The sequence below is a fragment of the Galendromus occidentalis genome, unplaced genomic scaffold, assembly GCF_000255335.2.
Source record: "Galendromus occidentalis unplaced genomic scaffold, Mocc_1.1 scf7180000077427, whole genome shotgun sequence".
NCBI classification, from domain to species: domain Eukaryota; kingdom Metazoa; phylum Arthropoda; class Arachnida; order Mesostigmata; family Phytoseiidae; genus Galendromus; species Galendromus occidentalis.
In genome coordinates this window covers 1,152,753-1,170,254 of record NW_003805415.1, presented here as the reverse complement: position 1 = coordinate 1,170,254, position 17,502 = coordinate 1,152,753, and the positions used below count along the sequence as shown (strand labels likewise).

At 53.6% G+C, this 17,502-nt stretch overlaps 1 protein-coding gene across 1 annotated transcript; it reads right to left on the bottom strand.

The window, feature by feature from the left end:
* Window positions 1-13,915: 13,915 nt before the first annotated feature.
* LOC100902065 (arginine kinase) lies at window positions 13,916-16,784 on the bottom strand. The gene is made up of 7 exons (XM_018639253.1): window positions 16,713-16,784; window positions 16,419-16,503; window positions 15,509-15,971; window positions 15,248-15,396; window positions 14,939-15,104; window positions 14,647-14,830; window positions 13,916-14,525 (listed from the first exon to the last, which is right to left on the bottom strand). The coding sequence occupies exons 2-7, from the start codon at window positions 16,493-16,495 to the stop codon at window positions 14,383-14,385; spliced, it is 1,182 nt and encodes a 393-aa protein (XP_018494769.1). The 5' UTR covers window positions 16,496-16,503; window positions 16,713-16,784; the 3' UTR covers window positions 13,916-14,382.
* Window positions 16,785-17,502: the final 718 nt, after the last annotated feature.

Genomic DNA, 17,502 nt, shown 5'->3' with positions numbered 1-17,502 from the left:
CGAATCATGAGCAATCCTGATAGCTGGAGAGGAATTTAAGTCCCGTGACATAATTCTCCATCGCAGGAATGGTGACCTCCAAAGAGTCTCTGGAACGCATCGTTCCTACGACGCTTTACAGTACCCGATCCTATTTTGGCAAGGGCATGATGGATATCACTTCAACATTAAAATGAGAAACGCGGTGACGGGTGAAGAGTCTGACGAGAAGGTCAGTGCTATGAACTACTATTCATATCGATTGATGATTCGTCAGAATGAGGACAATCATATCTTGAAATGTAGGCGATTATTTCATCAATATGTTCAAATTCCAATTTATTCTTGGGGACTTAGCCAGATGGACAGAGAAATTTCAATAGGTACTTATTAGCCACTCAGGAGCGCGAGCTCGTTGAGGGCGATACTCGGAGGTAGACCACCCGATAACATCCTAGCATTGCCGCGTTGGACCTCAACAGAGATACGCTGCCTTATGAAAGACATCGCTCGGCTATCGCCTCCCCTGGCGACTATGCGCTTGCCGATCTCTTTTATCATCTTGAGGGCGTCCTCGCCCCATATCCCCGCGGTGTCAATGACGAATGGAGAGAGACTGTATTCATCCAGCAATGTTTCATACTTGGACTTTTTGTCAAGCCCCGCGCAACGACGGCTCTAGCGTTACGGGAAATCCTGCGATAGCACGGGGCGTAAGCGTCTCTGATCGATACGTCCCAGATCAGCTGTCGGCCACGAGACCACTGCTCGTGGGTTATCCCATCGCGGCGCAATTGGTCATTGGGCGACAAATTCCGTGGCTCCTTCGAGTTGGCGACGCCAGCCTGCCGCAGAGCCCGAGACAGTAGGTCGTTTACAGCTCCATGGCGAGCCAGCCGGCCGGATGCCAAAGAGTTACAGCTCAAACGGTGGAGGCCCCGACGGTCGAGAGTAGTGCCGCACGGGCACTGGTCCTCGTGAATCAACGGCAGGCCGAGTCGGAGGCCGGCGGCGAAGATGAAGTCTCTGTCTGAAAGCAAGGTGCCTATGTTCTTCGAAGGTAATGCCTGCAGCCACCACCCTGATTCCGGGAGCGAAACATGTGACAGTCGAATAGCATCGACCTCCGACTGCGACAGGCGCGAACAGAGGGCCGAGAGAACGGCCCCGCTCGATATCTTAGTCCATTTGCGCTGCAGGGGACGATCATCCTCAGAGGGAAGGCCGCCGTAGCGGGTAGAGAACTCCTCAGTGGCGAGGTCCATCAAGTGCACTCTCTTGGAGCGGTCCCTCAGGACGTCGTGAACGTCGTGCGTGGCGGCGTGACAGGAGGCAGCAAACGCCGCCACAGCAATGTCTGATGGCGTAGGAATGCCCATTCCACCCGAGAGTGCCGGGAGGCTGAGCTGAATGAGAGCGTCCCCTGATAAGGAAGTTTTCAGGACGCTCTCAAACGCAGCAGCAAACTGTTCGTCAATTCGCCGGAGATCCTCCTTGGCCATGAAGGCCGGACTAGCTCGCAGCAGGTAGGTTAGCTTCGGCACTCCGGCCGATCGCTGCAAGATGTAATTCGCCACATGACTGCCCACGAAGGACAGTCTGTGAAATATGACGTCATATGCGTCAGACTTGCTCATGAGCGCCTTCGGCAGACCGGATTCGAACAGGGGGGCAGCCAGCAGTTTAACATGGCTCTCGTCAGGGAGCAGACGGCAGCCAGGTAGGCACTCGGAGAAGAGACGGTGCGCGCTATGCAGCTCGAGCGCAGAAGTGCCCTGAACGAAGAGTTCGCACTTGGCGGCTTGAATCGTGAGGCCGTGGAACGCGAAGTCATTCTGTATGCGTCGGACATCTTCGAGTACCGTCTGGGCGTCCTGGCTGATCAAGACGAAGTCGTCCAAGTAGCCAAGTGACACTTCGCTACGGAGCGAGCCAACGTGCTATGGACCGCCAAACAGAACAGGAGCGGTGAGAAGACGTCTCCCTGCTGGCATCCTGTCAGTGATTGAATGACAGCGTTGCCGAAGGCAATTGGGATCGGAAGTAGGTAAGCCTGAGAGACCATAGGGTATATCTCGGGGAAGTGTTCGTGCACTCGTTTGAGCATCGTGTCGCGGCGATGACTATTGAAGGCATTCTTGAAGTCAATCTTCAGCATGAAGGCTCTACTCACATCCGCGAGGTATGTGCGTGTCGCATGAACGGCGACTTCGGCACCGCCTTTCACCGCGAAGCCAAGTTGTCTCGGGCCCAGGTAGGCGGAGGCGGCTCCCCGCACCCGCGTCAGGAGCACCTTGGTCGTGAGGCGTCTCAAGGTGCTGCCAATTGCGATTGGTCTCAAGCCTCCCGACTGCTTAGCAGCGGCAACTAACCAGGAACCGAAAACCATGTTCCGGGCAGTATCGGGGACCCGACCCCGAGCCACGAGGCTGCAAACCCTCGCAAGACTCTCCAGGAGCCGACGGCGGAGCTCGCCCCCAACGGAGAGAAGGTCAAGGAGATGCTGAGTGGAGAGACCGTCCAAGCCCCCGGAGCTTCCCGGAGCAAAGGATCTGAGCGCCTCCAGCACCTCCTCAGGAGAGCATTGTCTTGGGGGCCTGACAGTCGGCAACGAGGGAGGAACATCATCGGCCTGTGGAGCAGGATGTTTCAGAGTCATCTCGCGAAGCATTTCGTCCCTGTTGGGAGAAACGAGAGTCTCGGAAGAAGCGAGGAGGCGCACTGCGCCTCTGAGGTCGCCTCTGGAAGCCAAGCGGAATTCCGCCAGCCGGGCTCGGTTGGCATCCGAAAGGTCGGGCCTACGCCGTGGGGCCGCCGAGGGAACAAACAGCGGTCTGTCGAAGGCTTCGATGTTATGTTTGATACAGGAGGCCAAGGGCTTGACGCCGACAGCGGACCCCACGTGGAAAGCTCGGTAAGCAAACTCCATGAGATAGACCCAGGAAGAGGAATCGTTGTTGCTGGCAACGTCATTCAATACATGGATGAACTTGCGCGCAGCTTGGGGGCGAGCGCCCTGAGGGATTCTTGGGAGAACTCGTAGGTGTTGCTTGAGGGTTTGAAGATCAGGTGCTAGCCGCTCTGGTATCAGAGGTGCCGTGAGCGGGGGGGAGCCGGCGGGAGGGTCGTCCCGAGGGGGAGCGGGGGTGAGTCCGGGTGAGGACTGTGAGGAGGAGGGATCAGCTGCCGAGCTGGAACCATGCTTGGCACGCATGTGATGTTTGAGGCCCGTCGAATTGGCGACGACGTAATTGCAAATGATACAAGTGAGGTTTGTGGGGCGAGCCCCAGGCTGAGAAGCAGTTCTGGAGGAACTAGCTGTGCCGGATGGTCCGGCCCCGTCTTTGTGCATGACCGTGATGTGGATCTTGAGGCCTCGCGGATTGGAGGCCACAAATGGGCAGAGCGGGCACTTGACGGCGGGATGGTTATCTTCGGCATTATGAGGGGGAATTCCGGGACTCATTGGTGCGATGCGGGGGGTGTGCCAACAGAGACAGGCTTGCTGAAGGTAGCCTCAAGGGTCGCAGTGACGGCCTCCACGATGCGCGGAACGGCCGCAGCGATGGCACTAGAGACTATTCTGGAGATAATAGAATCGAGGCTCAATGAAACACTCTCTAGGACTTTGGCTGTAACCGCAGCAACCAGAGCATCATTATCAGCGGCCACTCTTGGTTTTTTGGGAGACTGCTGCGGGGGAAGAGCTTTGGTCTTGGCCGCTCGGACCGGATTTGGTTTCTTCGACGACGGTTTAGGCAGGTAGCATACAATACGCTCACCCTCTTCAGTGGACCGAACGAGCGCAATCGTCTCAGGCTTGCCGACAACCGCGGCAAAGGAGGGCCGGACGCCGTCCACGGGGACGGAGAGGACAGGCGCTACGCCGGGAACCAGAACAGCGGTTTGCCGGACCGACACATTGTCGAGACCAGCAACAACCTTCCCAACGAAGCGCTCCTGGGCGGCCTTCGCATAAACAGCAAAGACAGGACACCTGGAGTCGTTCGCCGCATGTGAGCCCTTGCAGTTAACGCACTTCGCTCTCGCGGTGCACTGCCATAGTTGACGGCCGAGGCCCCCGCACTTCCGGCATCTTGGGGAAAGTTTTTCTGGACACATCAAGGCGCGGTGACCAAAGCCACAGCAAGCGAGGCTCTTCAACATGTTGTTGATATGTATGCTAAGATTGATAAGTCACATCGCGGCTATGCTTCAGGAGAGGAGGTCGCGTCGTTCCGGAAGTCTATACTGTCCAACCTTGACTTACGCAACTTTCGACCCACGAACGTCCCGCTGTGCATGCGGGATGCGAACGTCGATTCGAGCAACGGAGGGTTTCGAGCTGCATCGAAGATGACAGTTCCCCGGTGTGATGAAAGATTTAAATGCGATGCATGAAATCCGTTGTCCTCGAGCCAAACAGGACCCCTCTCCTTGGGAACGATGCTCAAATTACAATGAGCTCATGCGGGTCACCCTGATTCTACTCACGAACGAGCTCCCGGGACGGATCGCTGACCGCGGTCAAGAGTCGAGGCTCGTCAGTGCCATTTGGTGGGCCCGATCCCCGAAATCGACCAAACGAGCTCTCGCGTCTATCGATAAGGCCCGCGCCCCTAAGCCTGATCACCGCATGCGATGCACCTTCCGGAAATACAGGATCAGTTAGGCGTTTCGGAGTCTTGCGATGGGGGAACTCCAAGGGGGGAATACTTCCTTGGGAACTCCCGGGGAGACGCCTTCCGGGAACGAAGACGCGCATCCCCATCTCTGCCGCATCCTTTGTTCTTTCATAAGGAATAACCCAGTGACCCAATGTCGGCTATGAAATTGCTCTCCAGAGGTGATTACCCACAGAGCACCCTCCGATAGCTTTGGGTCTCAGGGCCTCCTTCCCTCTCGCAACTGTCGCTCAGACTGCAGAGTCGCGGTGGCAGCGAAGATATACAATATGAAACCCGGGTGAAATTCGCACATCAGTCTCCGAGCGGCCAGCTCCTGTTCTAAGGGCAATCTCCTGATTGATCCTCACCATTATACACTGACGAATCTCGGGGAGTCGGGAATACATCGGATTTAAATCATTCCGTAGGCAATTTGTAGATTGTCCTGACGGACACATAAGCGGAGATCGAAGATCGATCAGCGGACGCGGGAATGAGACATAGAAGTCGAGTTAACAGAATGACGGTTGTGAACGGCGAATAATTGGCTGGGACGACGCGAAGCTAGGGAGGGGCGCTCGGCTAAGCAGCCATTCGGTTACGTATTTTGGCAGACTGCTAGGAACGACGAAGGCGTTATAGGAATGGTGTCGGGAATGGAGCTTGAATCAATCTAAGAGAGACATACCGCTATACGAGCAGATGCCATCGAACTTAAATGATGGGAATCGCTGGAAAAATTCATACAAACTAATGAAAACAACGAGAAAACGAATAAGCGGTTATCAACCGCCCATGAAACGGAAAAGGCTGCGTGGAGCAGCTAGAGTCTCATGGTGGAGGCCAATTTTTGCTGGCCAAGAGGCCTAGGCCGGGGAATGGGATATAATTCATCGAGCCGGAGCTATGCTCCTGAGATGAACGTTACTATACGAACTTTCTCGAAGATTATCCACGTTAAGTCGAACGAGGCTGCTGATTCCGATCCTTTTTCAGGCATCCGCGTCTGGATTCGAACACGGGTGTCCAGATCCCAAGACAAGCTTTTCTTCTTAGGTTACGGGCCCGACTCCTTCCGTCGTATCGCGAGGGGTCTCACGCTCCCGTGCGCTAGATACCGCTCCCATGTCCTCCCGCTATATTCCGAGCTCAAAAACTCTCGGAAGCCTGTTTTCTAAAGAGATTGGCCTTGCATCAATTCTCTGACGGGGGAAAATCAGTCGGTAGGGTTCCTTCGACAACGGATCTCTCTGGAAGTCCAGAGAGACAACGCACATGTCATCCAGCAGGCCCTCCGCGACGGCCCTCGCCTCGACGAACTTTTTTAAATGTGACGATCACACCCATTCTGCTCCCTACCATGGAATAAGAATGAAGAGCGTTTGACTCTCGGAAGCTCTCGTCCCGGTCCTCTGTCGATCCTGTGGTATCAATCGGTCAAAATAATTCGCATAAATATCATTGCTGATACGAAAGACTCCGAGCAGGAAGCGATCCGGACTCGAAGGTATTCGGTACTGCCTATTCGGGGGGGAGATCTTTCTGACGACAAGGTAGACCAACGGGATTTCTGGCGGAACAGCAACTCCTTCTGAATAAAAAGCGTGCTAGCGATCCCCCTCCACGGCTCTTCCTAGGAATGACTCTCCCTACGGGAAAGGCGATACAACCAGTCGGATGGTACTCTTCTTAGCCTTCCGCCCATTTTATGTCCAGGCCTACCTGAGCTTCGAGGTAATCCCAGGCTTATCTGTCTGGAACCTCTGAATCGTGTTCGACTCAGACGCGCCTCTTAGGTTACCGATTTGGGATCAGAATGCTCCCAAATGGAGTACTACCGTCGCGTCAGAGCCCCTCTCTTGTTATCATCCGTGTGCACCGATATACGGGCGAACAGAGCATCAGGACCTCCAACATGGGAAGGGAGCTGAGGGGGCTGGAGCTCACGCTTGAGGTTTATCCCGTACATCGACGGGCTCGGAGTTGCGCGCTCTTCGGAGCTTCCTCCGGACATCTCGATCTGAATGTTTTCTCTGAACACGATGATCGAGAGATAGGTGTAAAGATGAGATTCGCAAACAATCGATCATCGATTGGAATAGGAGAAGATGCCCAAGTCTGTGGATGATCTCGCGTTTTGCGAGGCTCCCCCATACTTGAAGACTCCGGTTCCGAGCTTGATACCCGCTCTCACGGTTCTCACGGTGAGAAAGATTTGACAGCAAGTGGCCTCCCGCAGAAGACTCGACAGACTCCATGTAACTTTCGCACAGAGACTCAGCCCTCGGCCGCGCCCCCGGGAGAAGCTGCGTCGGGTCTCGGGTCTGGAGCCAAATGTCGTTATTGTCTGCTGCACACACTCAGAATGGAAAGTTCGACTCAACAGTACTATTGGTCACGCGGCTCTGAGGATCGTCTCGGCGAATTTTCTTCCAGACATCTCCTATCTAAACCACCGTCGTGCCTGCACGGCTCGCCCAAGGCGGTATTTAAGCCTGCCTTGGCTCTCTGTAAGAACGAAAATCGTCTGAATGTGCTCCTTGGATAATCAGAAATCTCGCCTGGGGAGGGGAGTGGCTCCGAATGTCGGTGTCGTGTTCGGAAGTCAAGTGCTGTGTGTCAGTTGTGCTACAGAGCTCTCATTAGGAGCGAGGCTCGAGTTGTTGCTCGGAGGGCCCGTTCGGATACACTCAAGCTCGCGTTTTTTCTACCACACAGCGCTGACCTGGAAAACCTGCATCATTGATGTTCTCTTCTCTCGATTACCACCCATTGGCCAACCATTTCCCACCTCCCCTTCCCACTCCTCATTAGATATACAGAGATTCTCCTCAACTTTCCCGTGCGATTGACTCACGGACCATGTCGATTCGCTGCAAGCACCTAATATTATCGTCGATTCCATCATAGCTAATTGTAAGTGAAATTAATTGCTACCCCTTCAAAGAGAAATACAAGAGAGAGAAAATAATATTTTCCTCCTGCGAGTGCAACGGGTGCGCAGGGTCACTCGGCTACGTCTCGCTGTGGCCGTAGCTCATGCGCGGTTGTCTGCGGCCCTCTCTGAAACCACACTGACGATGACGTGGGGAGCATGTCCCTCTGGCTTTGTAGGCTTATGAGTGGGTCCAATCAGCAACATCGGAGGCCCATCATTGTCTGCCACGAGAGGGGAGTTATAAAGTATGATTTGAAGCCCAAATAGGCTGAGTGGTAACCAAGAAAGGTGGCCAAGAATGAGGCGTGGTAGCTGAGTTGAATCGATCGCTCCGAACGGTGTGGAGCTCGGGAAGCTCCACGAGAGTCGAGTACAAATGCCTTCCCTAATACTACGAACATCGTCTCGCAAGGGACACATGCTCATGATGGCTTGACTCCGACGAGACCCGAGACCAGACGAGACCCGAGACCAGACGAGACCCGAGACCAGACGAGACCCGAGCCCAGACGAGACCCGAGCCCAGACGAGACCCGAGCCCAGACGAGACCCGAGCCCAGACGAGACCCGAGACCAGACGAGATCCGAGACCAGACGAGATCCGAGACCAGACGAGATCCGAGGCCTGACGAGATCCGAGACCAGACGAGATCCGAGACCAGACGAGACCCGAGACCAGACGAGACCCGAGACCAGACGAGATCCGAGACTAGACGAGATCCGAGACCAGACGAGGTCCGAGACCAGACGAGATCCGAGACCAGACGAAACCCGAGACCAGACGAGACCCGAGACAAGACGAGACCCGAGACTAGATGAGACCCGAGCCCAGATGAGACCCGAGCCCAGATGAGACCCGAGACCGAGCAAGATCTAAGACCGAGCAAAGCCCGGGACCTAGCAAGATCCGAGACCTAGAAAAATCCGAGACCGAGACCTAGCGAGATCTGAGACCTAGCAAGATCCGAGACCTAGCGAGATCCGAGACCAAGCGAGACCAAGCAAGCTCCGATACCGAGAAAGATCCGAGAGCAGGCGAGGTCGATGACTAGCAAAATGCGAGACCAAGCAAGATCCGAGACCAAGCAAGATCCGACACCAGCTAGCAGGCAGGTGGCAGCCAGACCTCTCAAAAGAGGCCAATTTTTGCCTCTCCTCGAATTTCGTTTCCATTTTCCTTTCCCCCCGAGCGACATCAGGATCGAGATATGTCTCCGAGGAAAACCCACGTACAGTGGAATCTCATTCGTAGAGCCGTGAAAGAAGCGAGAGAATCCTGATCCGAAAACTTTGAATCTCCGACACGACGTGTCCTTCGGAAACTACCTTTTTGAACAGTAATACCAGTATTTTCAACCTAAATAAACTGTATCCGAAGCAGATTTCTCCGTTGAAAAAAGTTTGAATGTCTTATCGGAAACTGTCGAGGCCCCGAAAAGATGTTCCGCATAGGTGCAGGGCATACTCCTCAATAGTTGAGGAAGCGAGCTCCTTGCAAAATGGCAGAAGAGGGAGTCGAGGACTCGAAGCTTTCACTTACGATATACCGTAAATCCTCCAATAGCAGCCCCCTTCCCATGGAAGCCCTTCTCTAATGCCCCCCCCCCCTCGCCGGAGCTTTTGAGAAAATAAAAGCTCCCTCCAATAGAAGCCTCTCTCTACTAGGAGACACCGGGCTGCCGAAGTTGGCCGAGGGAAAGGTGACGTGATAGAATCTGGACTGCGGAGCCCCAGGATATCCACCCACACCGAGTACGCTCTCCCCCAGAAATCCATCATCACTTTTCCGGAGCAAGATTTCTCTTGGAATAGTAGGAGCTCCCCTCCAATAGTAGCCCCTCTCCAATAGAAGCCCCTCGCCGGAGGCATTTGAAGAAATAGAAGCCCGGGTCACCTAGCGGATTCACGGTAGGTGTCATGTTCAACAGTGTTCTCGGAGCACGCGTAGATACCTACGCTTTGTAATCACGGGCGAGGATGTCAAGGAAGTGGTCACTAATAATCATTGCCCGTCTCGACGCAGCCGGAAGCCTCATACATACTTACGCGCCCTTGAGCGACATTTCGAACTCGGAGAGTTCACGGAAGAATTTCACCACTCCATTGAGACATCTTCCCACCCCCGGAACGCCGCTCAGAGGCATATCCGAGATTGGACTTCGCCGAAGACATATTCGGTGTTGTCAGAGGGTGCGAGAGTACACCCCAATTCGACTGCCTACCACGGCGATTCGTTCGGCTATCTCGAACCGAGAAAAGATCCGGGCGATCGGCTCGTTTCGGTTCTTCAGGATGTCAGAGCAGAAGACTCGCTCTTGGACCCAGGGATTGTGTTTAGCTGTAGCGGTGATGAGCGCCCAGTTAGTGATCAGCGTCAGGCAGGATCTATTGCTCATGATCCACAGCTGCGGCTATTCTAATTAACGGCGACGCGACTCATCGTTCGGCATCGATTTCATTTCTGTCAAACTATCTACTCCACCTGGAACGATTATTGTGAGCCCGAGGTGCGCGAGTCGGATTTGAGATAGAGAGTCGTCACAGATAACGTGCTTGTGAGATCAAAATAAATCAGAGTGTATGCCCGTCCGTGGCGATGAAAGCTTCGTGTTTTCCGTCCGGTCCAGAAGTGGTCGAGAAGTAGCACTCCCAACAACAATTAAGTCTTGTGATACGTCGAATCGCATGCTGGAATTTCATATTTGGTGCCGTGACCAAGATTCATTGCTAATCGTCATCGAAAACTGACATCGATTTCGCCAATCATGTCCGCGGCCGCGCTGAAGGTCGACGAGACGCGCTACACTCTCGGCTCCCTGCGAGGCCTGCGAACCCAAAAACGAAGAACCCTCCTCGCGGAGCTCGGACTGCCGCCGGCCAGCTTGACTGCCAAACAGCGCAATGCAACCGAGGGGTTGTCCGATGCCGAACGATTGACGCTGGCCGGGCGTCTTCTCGAAGATATCCGAGAGTATGATCGAGCGGTGCTGAACCATCTCGAGCTCACCGCCGAAAAAATGGAGCTCGAACAGGATGCGATCGAGGAGTTTGAGGGCCCAGTGCGAGGCAAGATCGCGCAGCTCACCAACAGGCTCAGACCCGTCGAATTTAGCGCCACAGAGCTCTTCCAGTCCGCAGGAGCAACGACGCCGACGGGCCGACGGGTCACGTTCGGTAACGTCTTGACTCAATAAACGCCGATTGACTCTCATCCCGAAGCCCAGTCGGGCCCCAACGTCCCCGCTCCTACAACAGTCTATCGATCATCAAAGGAGTTAGACCTCGCCCCTGAGAAGTTCAGTGGCGAGCGACTGAAGTTCCGACACTTCAGAGCCCAGTTCGAGTGTTGGATTGGCCGCCAGCCTTTCACCACACCTCGCGAGCGCAAGTGCCGCCGGAGTTGGATTGGTGGAAGACGTTCGAAAGTTCATCGAGTTCCTGAAGCAACGCGTGAACGACCTAGAAGATGCTCGACTCATCGAGGCTGCCGTCTACCCGAACGCTCAGAGGAGCAATGAGGATCCGAGAGCCAGATCGCGGTTCGCTTCGAAGGATTCCGAAAGAGGAAGACTTCGTCACTACACAGTTGGTGCGGCGGGCCACCACGGTGCTCCAGATGGCTACAGAGAGAAGTTCCCCCCACGTGAATGTCTGTTCTGCAAAAGTGCCGAGCACGGATCGTCCCGACGTTCCTCCGACATGACGCTCGAGAAAAGACGTGAGGTCCTGACGAAGCTAAGGCGGTGTCCGAAATGTCTGCGACCCGATCACAACAAACCGAGTGACTGCCGTGGGACCCGCTATCCTTGCGATAAATGCAGATCATTTCAGCACTATCCTGTTATGCATCCCGACAAAAGTTGTGAGACGACCAGCGCCCCAGTCCTCGAGGAAGTTGCCGCGAGCACCGTGTCGAAAATGCGCTCATGATGACAGTCTCTGCGTTCATAATCAATGGTGGAGTGAAGATTCCTGTCAGAATCCTGCTCGACAGCGGCAGTTCGATGACGTTCATCTCGCCGAGCACGCGCCGACTCCTCCGAGGAGCGGTTCCAGTCCAGCGAGCGGAGTTTCGCGTTCAGGGTTTCGCGTCCTCTCACGACATTAACGCTGAGCGCATCAACTCACGAACGAATGACGGCAGGGCAAAGATGTACGTGGCTCTCTTCGTTTGTACCGCGACGCGAGGGGTACACTTCGAGGTGGTTCAGTCGATGTCAACCATGCACACTCACCTTGCGCCGTTTTCTGAGCCTCTACCCAGCGTGCTCGAAATTCATCTCCGATAACGCGAAATCCTTCATCAAGGCGGCTACCGAGATCAAAGCGGTATTCAACTCGTGCAGAGACGCGAGAGTTTCGCGAGTTCGAGAGTTCGATCGCTGCTGGCGAAGCGCAGGATAGATTGGGACTTCATCTGTCCACGGGCCCCTTGGAGGGGAGGGATGTACGAGCGCCTGGTTGGAACGTTCAAGCGCGCCTTGGTGAAGACTTTGGGTTCGAGTTACATATCGTTCGAGGAATTCCGCACGATCGTGGCGGAGCTCGGATCTGTCATCAACGACCGCCCGATTACGCATGCTTCTACCGAAGTCGATGCCCCGACAGCATTAACTCCAGGTCACCTCCTGCGAGGTGGACCACCGACCGCGACTCTCGCCTCAGTGGAACCTCTTGACCGACTCGGTCCGAACGGCAGGGTGGATGGCAAAGAGCTCCGAGATGCGCAAAACATGAAGACATCTTATTTCCGCGGCCTGTCCGTCAGATGGTACCGGGAGTACATTCTCATGCTCCGTTCAGCCAACCTCACGAGCGGGCACGAAGCGGAGCCAATCCAGATCAACGACGTGTGCTTGTTAAAGGACGATTACCTGCCAAGAGTCCGATGGGTTTTAGTTCCAGTTCTGGACGCACATCCTGGCCGGGATGGCCTCGTCAGAACGTACACAGTCCGTTTCGAGAATGGGACAACATCACGCCGTTCCGCTCAACTGCTTATACCGCTTGAAGTAACTCTGGAAGAGAGAAGATCGGTACCGCTGCGGTCAGCGGAAAACTCAGAGATCGTAAATTACGTTAGCTAAGGAATCGAAAATTCGTAATAAGATTCGTAAATAAGATCATCCCCCATAGCCTTGTGTCAATGTAACGAGGGCAGTGTCGATTACTGTGAGCCCGAGGTGCGCGGGTCGGATTTGAGATAGAGAGTCGTCACAGATAACGTGCTTGTGAGATGAAAATAAACCAGAGAGTATGCCCATCCGTGGCGATGAAAGCTTCGTGTTTTCCGTCCGGTCCAGAAGTGGTCGAGAAGTAGCACTCCCAACAACAATTAAGTCTTGTGATACGTCGAATCGCATGCTGGAATTTCACATCTATTGCTCATGATCCACAGCTGCGGCTATTCTAATTAACGGCGACGCGACTCATCGCTCGGCATCGATTCTATTTCTGTCAAACTATCTACTCCACCTGGAACGACCACTGTGAGCCAGCATCCGAGTGCTCCACTTCTGAACACGGAATCGACCCTCCGACTCGGGACCGATCCTCGCTGACAGTTTGAGAACAATATAGAGAGCAGATTCGGATTGCTGCCATTCAATGAAGACCCTGGCCTCTAGTGATTTGGTATCTCTTGAGTCCCCTGGCTAGTCGTCGATGTGAATCGTTGTATGCGAAATGCCGCAAGGATACGCGGAACACCCACTGGGGTTCTCGATTGCGTTCCGCAAGGAAATCCCCAACCCAATCGAATGTCAATCGCGTTCCTCGTTCTCGCTTGAAACAATGTCAGCCCGGGAAATCAGTAGAGGAGAAGAGAGGATAGGGGATCGATAGAAAACAAAGTGGAAGTACTCAATCAAGGGGACGACGGAACGTATCGGCTGAGTGACGAGCAGCGGAACCGGAAACAAAGTCGGTCGTCGGATTCGAAATGGACAAAAACAAAATAAAACGAAGAAAACAAAAAAACATCTTTCTCACGAGGCTAACAATGACTCCCCCACGAAGCCGACACTAGCAGCTCCCGAGTACCATCAACAGTTGAGCGAGGTACACATTCTGGAGTGAAGAGCAAATGAGTCTGAACCCTTCTCGGACCGTGAAAGAGAACTTACCTCAAGGAGGTAGACGATTCTCCCAGCTCTGCGCTCTCAGTGCTTCGGACGTATATAAGATACATACTACACATACGCTCCGGAGCGCCAAGAGACCAGAGCCGACTTCACGCGATCGGCCGGTAGTACGGGGGACGCTTCGATGAGACCCGGGACCTGTCGAGATGAACAGATACATGCTTTCGAACCGACAAGGGGAGCCTTGCAAACGCGGAGATTTATTCACAGCACATTTTTGTGGTCAAGCGCAGTATGTTCATGATAAATATTCGATTTCTCGTCTCTGCTTATATCCGATAAAGTAGCTTGTGGAAATTGTTCGTATCTTCTGTGCCTACGCTTGTGTAAACTCCCAGGCGCCAGTCAGTCCGAACGGCGCGTCCCGTGTCCACGGGTCGCAGCGTGTAGATCGCTGCTCCTTTTGACTAGAGTGTACTCATTCGCGCGCGGGAAGCAAAAGTCCCGCTAGCCCAAAGGAAATGATTGCCTAGCATAAACATGTTGCATACCGATGCCGAATCAGCAACAGTTCAAGCCCCGTGCATGGAATCTGTGCATGACGGATTGTTGCTCGTTCCAACAATATTTGTGTAACAACCTAGTCGCTAATGTGTAGATCGCTCGCAGTTAATCAGACGAAACGAAAAGCAGAAGCTGCATCCGACACATCCTCCTAAGACGCTTTCTCCATCTTGATGAGCTCAAGGATTCCGTCTTGCATTTCCTTGACCGCCTCGTACTCCGTCAGGCCCATACGTCTCTTGTTGGAAATGTCATAAACACCCCCTTCCGATTCGGTGTGCTCGCCTCGAGTTCCTTCCGGATCAAAGATTCAAGGTCAGCACGAAATTAAAACTGATGAGATCATTCTTGGACACCATCGGCATGGAAGAGATCATACATACATATATGTCGATAATCGTCCTTGTGGACTTACCTCGGACTTGCAGGTTGTACTTGCTGGCGATCTGCTCGAGCCGCGTCCGGTTGGCGGCGAGCTTAGGCAGCTTAATATGTACGGAGGCACGGATGGTTGTGCCCAAATTAGTGGGGCAGAATGTGAGGTAGCCCAAACGATCGTCCCTTGAGAATGGAATGCGTGCCTCGATTGCCTTGATTCCCTACAATGATCAAAACGTTGGGAATGCGAGATATGTACGGAATATTTCGAAGTATAGCCATCCACGGTACAGTTCCGATAGGGAGATCGCTTCCGAAACGAAACGTACGTTCACAAGCCTGCCGAAGACCTGTTTCAAGTCGCCGCCCATCTGCATGGAAATAATCCGAAGATGGTCCTCCTCGTTCACCCAGACGAGGAAAGTTTTCGCATCGTTATGGTAAATGCCCCTTCCGGTTGGCCAGAAGCGGCAAGCGTTGGCTGCTTGCAAGAACCTGCAGCGAATAGAGCTCACTTTAGCGAGATTGATTCCCCTAAGAGCTCATGGGACGTTTTTTGAGGCCATCTTCCTCGATATTTCCCAACAAATCGATGTGATCTTCCCGACCCTCCATTGGCTCTCTCATCAATGACCCACCTGTCGCCCTCTTTGAAGAGGAAGTGATCGTCGATGAGTTGCTGTTGAACGCCCTTGCTCATCCCTGTGAGCGGGTGGTAGACGCCCTTGAGCTCACCCGACAATCCTTTGAGAGTGGAGGATACTTTGTGTTCCATCTCTCGGTATTGCTGGAAATTTCCTCACACATTTAGCGAGTCTCGTGGTGATGAGGAGCTCCCGGAGAAAGACGAGGGTTAATGTCTCCATGATATGTAAGAGAGATATCGGTGTAACACTCACCGACTCGGTGAGACACGGGTTGAAAGGATATCCCTGAAGCGACCGGCCGCATCTCACTCGTGTGGATATGACGAATTTACCCTCGGGATCTAAATTGACGAGTGTGCTCAGATCACCGAAATCAGATCTCGGATGACGGTCGGTGGCTTTGAAGCCGTTGTGGTAATCGTCGATGATCGGATCGAACAACGGTGCGAACAACTTGTAAGATTCGGCATCTGGAGCGTATACTCCGACCCCGGAGTCGAGATTGGCAAAGCCGGACTGGACGACGTCGAGCAGCGTCGCCCCCATGTTGGTGCTCCTGTTCTGAAGTTTCTCGAGGACATCCTTGGTGAGGTATTTCTTGAGCAGCGACTTGCATTGTGGACTCGATTGAAGTTTCTGGTAGCCGGCGATCAATTTATCCTTCACGTCCTGAGGCACGTCCTTGCGCGGCAGAATGCATCGCAAGACGTTTGTACTGCGGATCAAAAAATAGATTCGGTAATTCTCTATCTCCGTTCCGTAGTTGAAATCCGCTGCTAGTTCAAGCTCATCAATCGCTTTCAACGGTTCAGAAGTGTTACCTTGACTGAATACGAGCAACTACATAGGGCGCGAACGTCCTCAGAAACGTCTTTGTCATTGTCCTCGGACTCAAGATGTATTTTCGAAAGGCTCATTTTTCGCCATCATCGGCACTTTGCGCCCTGACCCTCTCTCTGAGTGTAGAGCACGCTCTTGAACAAGTTCGCAGAAACGGCCTATCTCTCTAGTAAACGTTCATGACGAATATCTCGGACTTCGCCGTAGAGTCAGTTAAGGTGCTTAAGAGTTACTAGTTCCCGGAACGACCCGAGCAGAACATACTCGGAGCGATCGGAAGTCACTGAAGCTCTCAGAACAGCGTCACCTCAATCTGACTTACCCCTGGTAGGCAACATAGCACAAAACCGCGATGGCTGGCACCGCAATGGCAGCCTTCTTGAGCGCTTCGTTATCCATCGCTTTATCTGTCAAATAGAACAAGCGCTGAACACATGGGAACTTCGAGAAATCTCGCTCTACTGGACGACCCCGCTACCATCGACCCTCGCGGCTTCTGTCTGGGAGTCACTACGACCCGTACGTCTCGTACAATCGAGTTGCGGACACTGTTTACCGTCCGTCTTGCGACTCCTTCCCGAAGTTGAGGACTACACTACCGATGAGCCAAACTAACCGAGAACTCTGAGAGGTCAGGAACTTCAACAGACCGGCCGGCCGGTCTTGTGGCTCGCTTCGTGCCGCATCTAGGTCTTCGATAGTGCGGTGTTCGAGTGGTTCACTGTCGACGGAGAGGGCTCGAACCTAGCGGCTGCAGAGGTGCTATTGGCCGCTAGAAGGTCTCTGTCTCAGACATCAAGAGTCTTCTAATGCTTAATTCTAAAATAACGTCAAGGTTTCGCGAGGTCAGGTATGGGTTAGTGTTATGTCAGAGAGACGGAGAAGCAGAGGGTGAGCTAACGAGACGAGAGGCTGGTGCCGAGAATGCGCGGCAGCCATAGGTATTGTGTTCGCTTTACTCTCACGTACTCGGAACTATCAACAGCTGAGGCTCCGATACAAAATTGAAAACAAGTCCACAACAAGTTCAGCTTACTGGCAACTCTCCACGTCCTAGCCTCTGAGCTCGGGGATGGCACGTTTTCTATTTCGAAAGGCGGCGCTCCGAACAAAAACTCACAGCGAATGCCTCCGACAGACACGGGTAGGGAAAAAGAATCGCCTGCCGGAAATGTCCATCGAATCTAAATTCCCGCTCCATTTATCAGCGATCAGACCGCTGAAGACTGAACACGTGTGCCTGCGGAGTTGTCATTTGCAGGCATTCATGGCCGCCGATAGTGAGATCCCAAACATGATTTCTGTTCTATAATCCACGTTCCGGCGCTATGCGACAAGTCACACCGCCCATATTCGTGAGTTCCAAGACAGGTGCTGAGAGAAAGCGCGCGCTCCTGATCATGAAT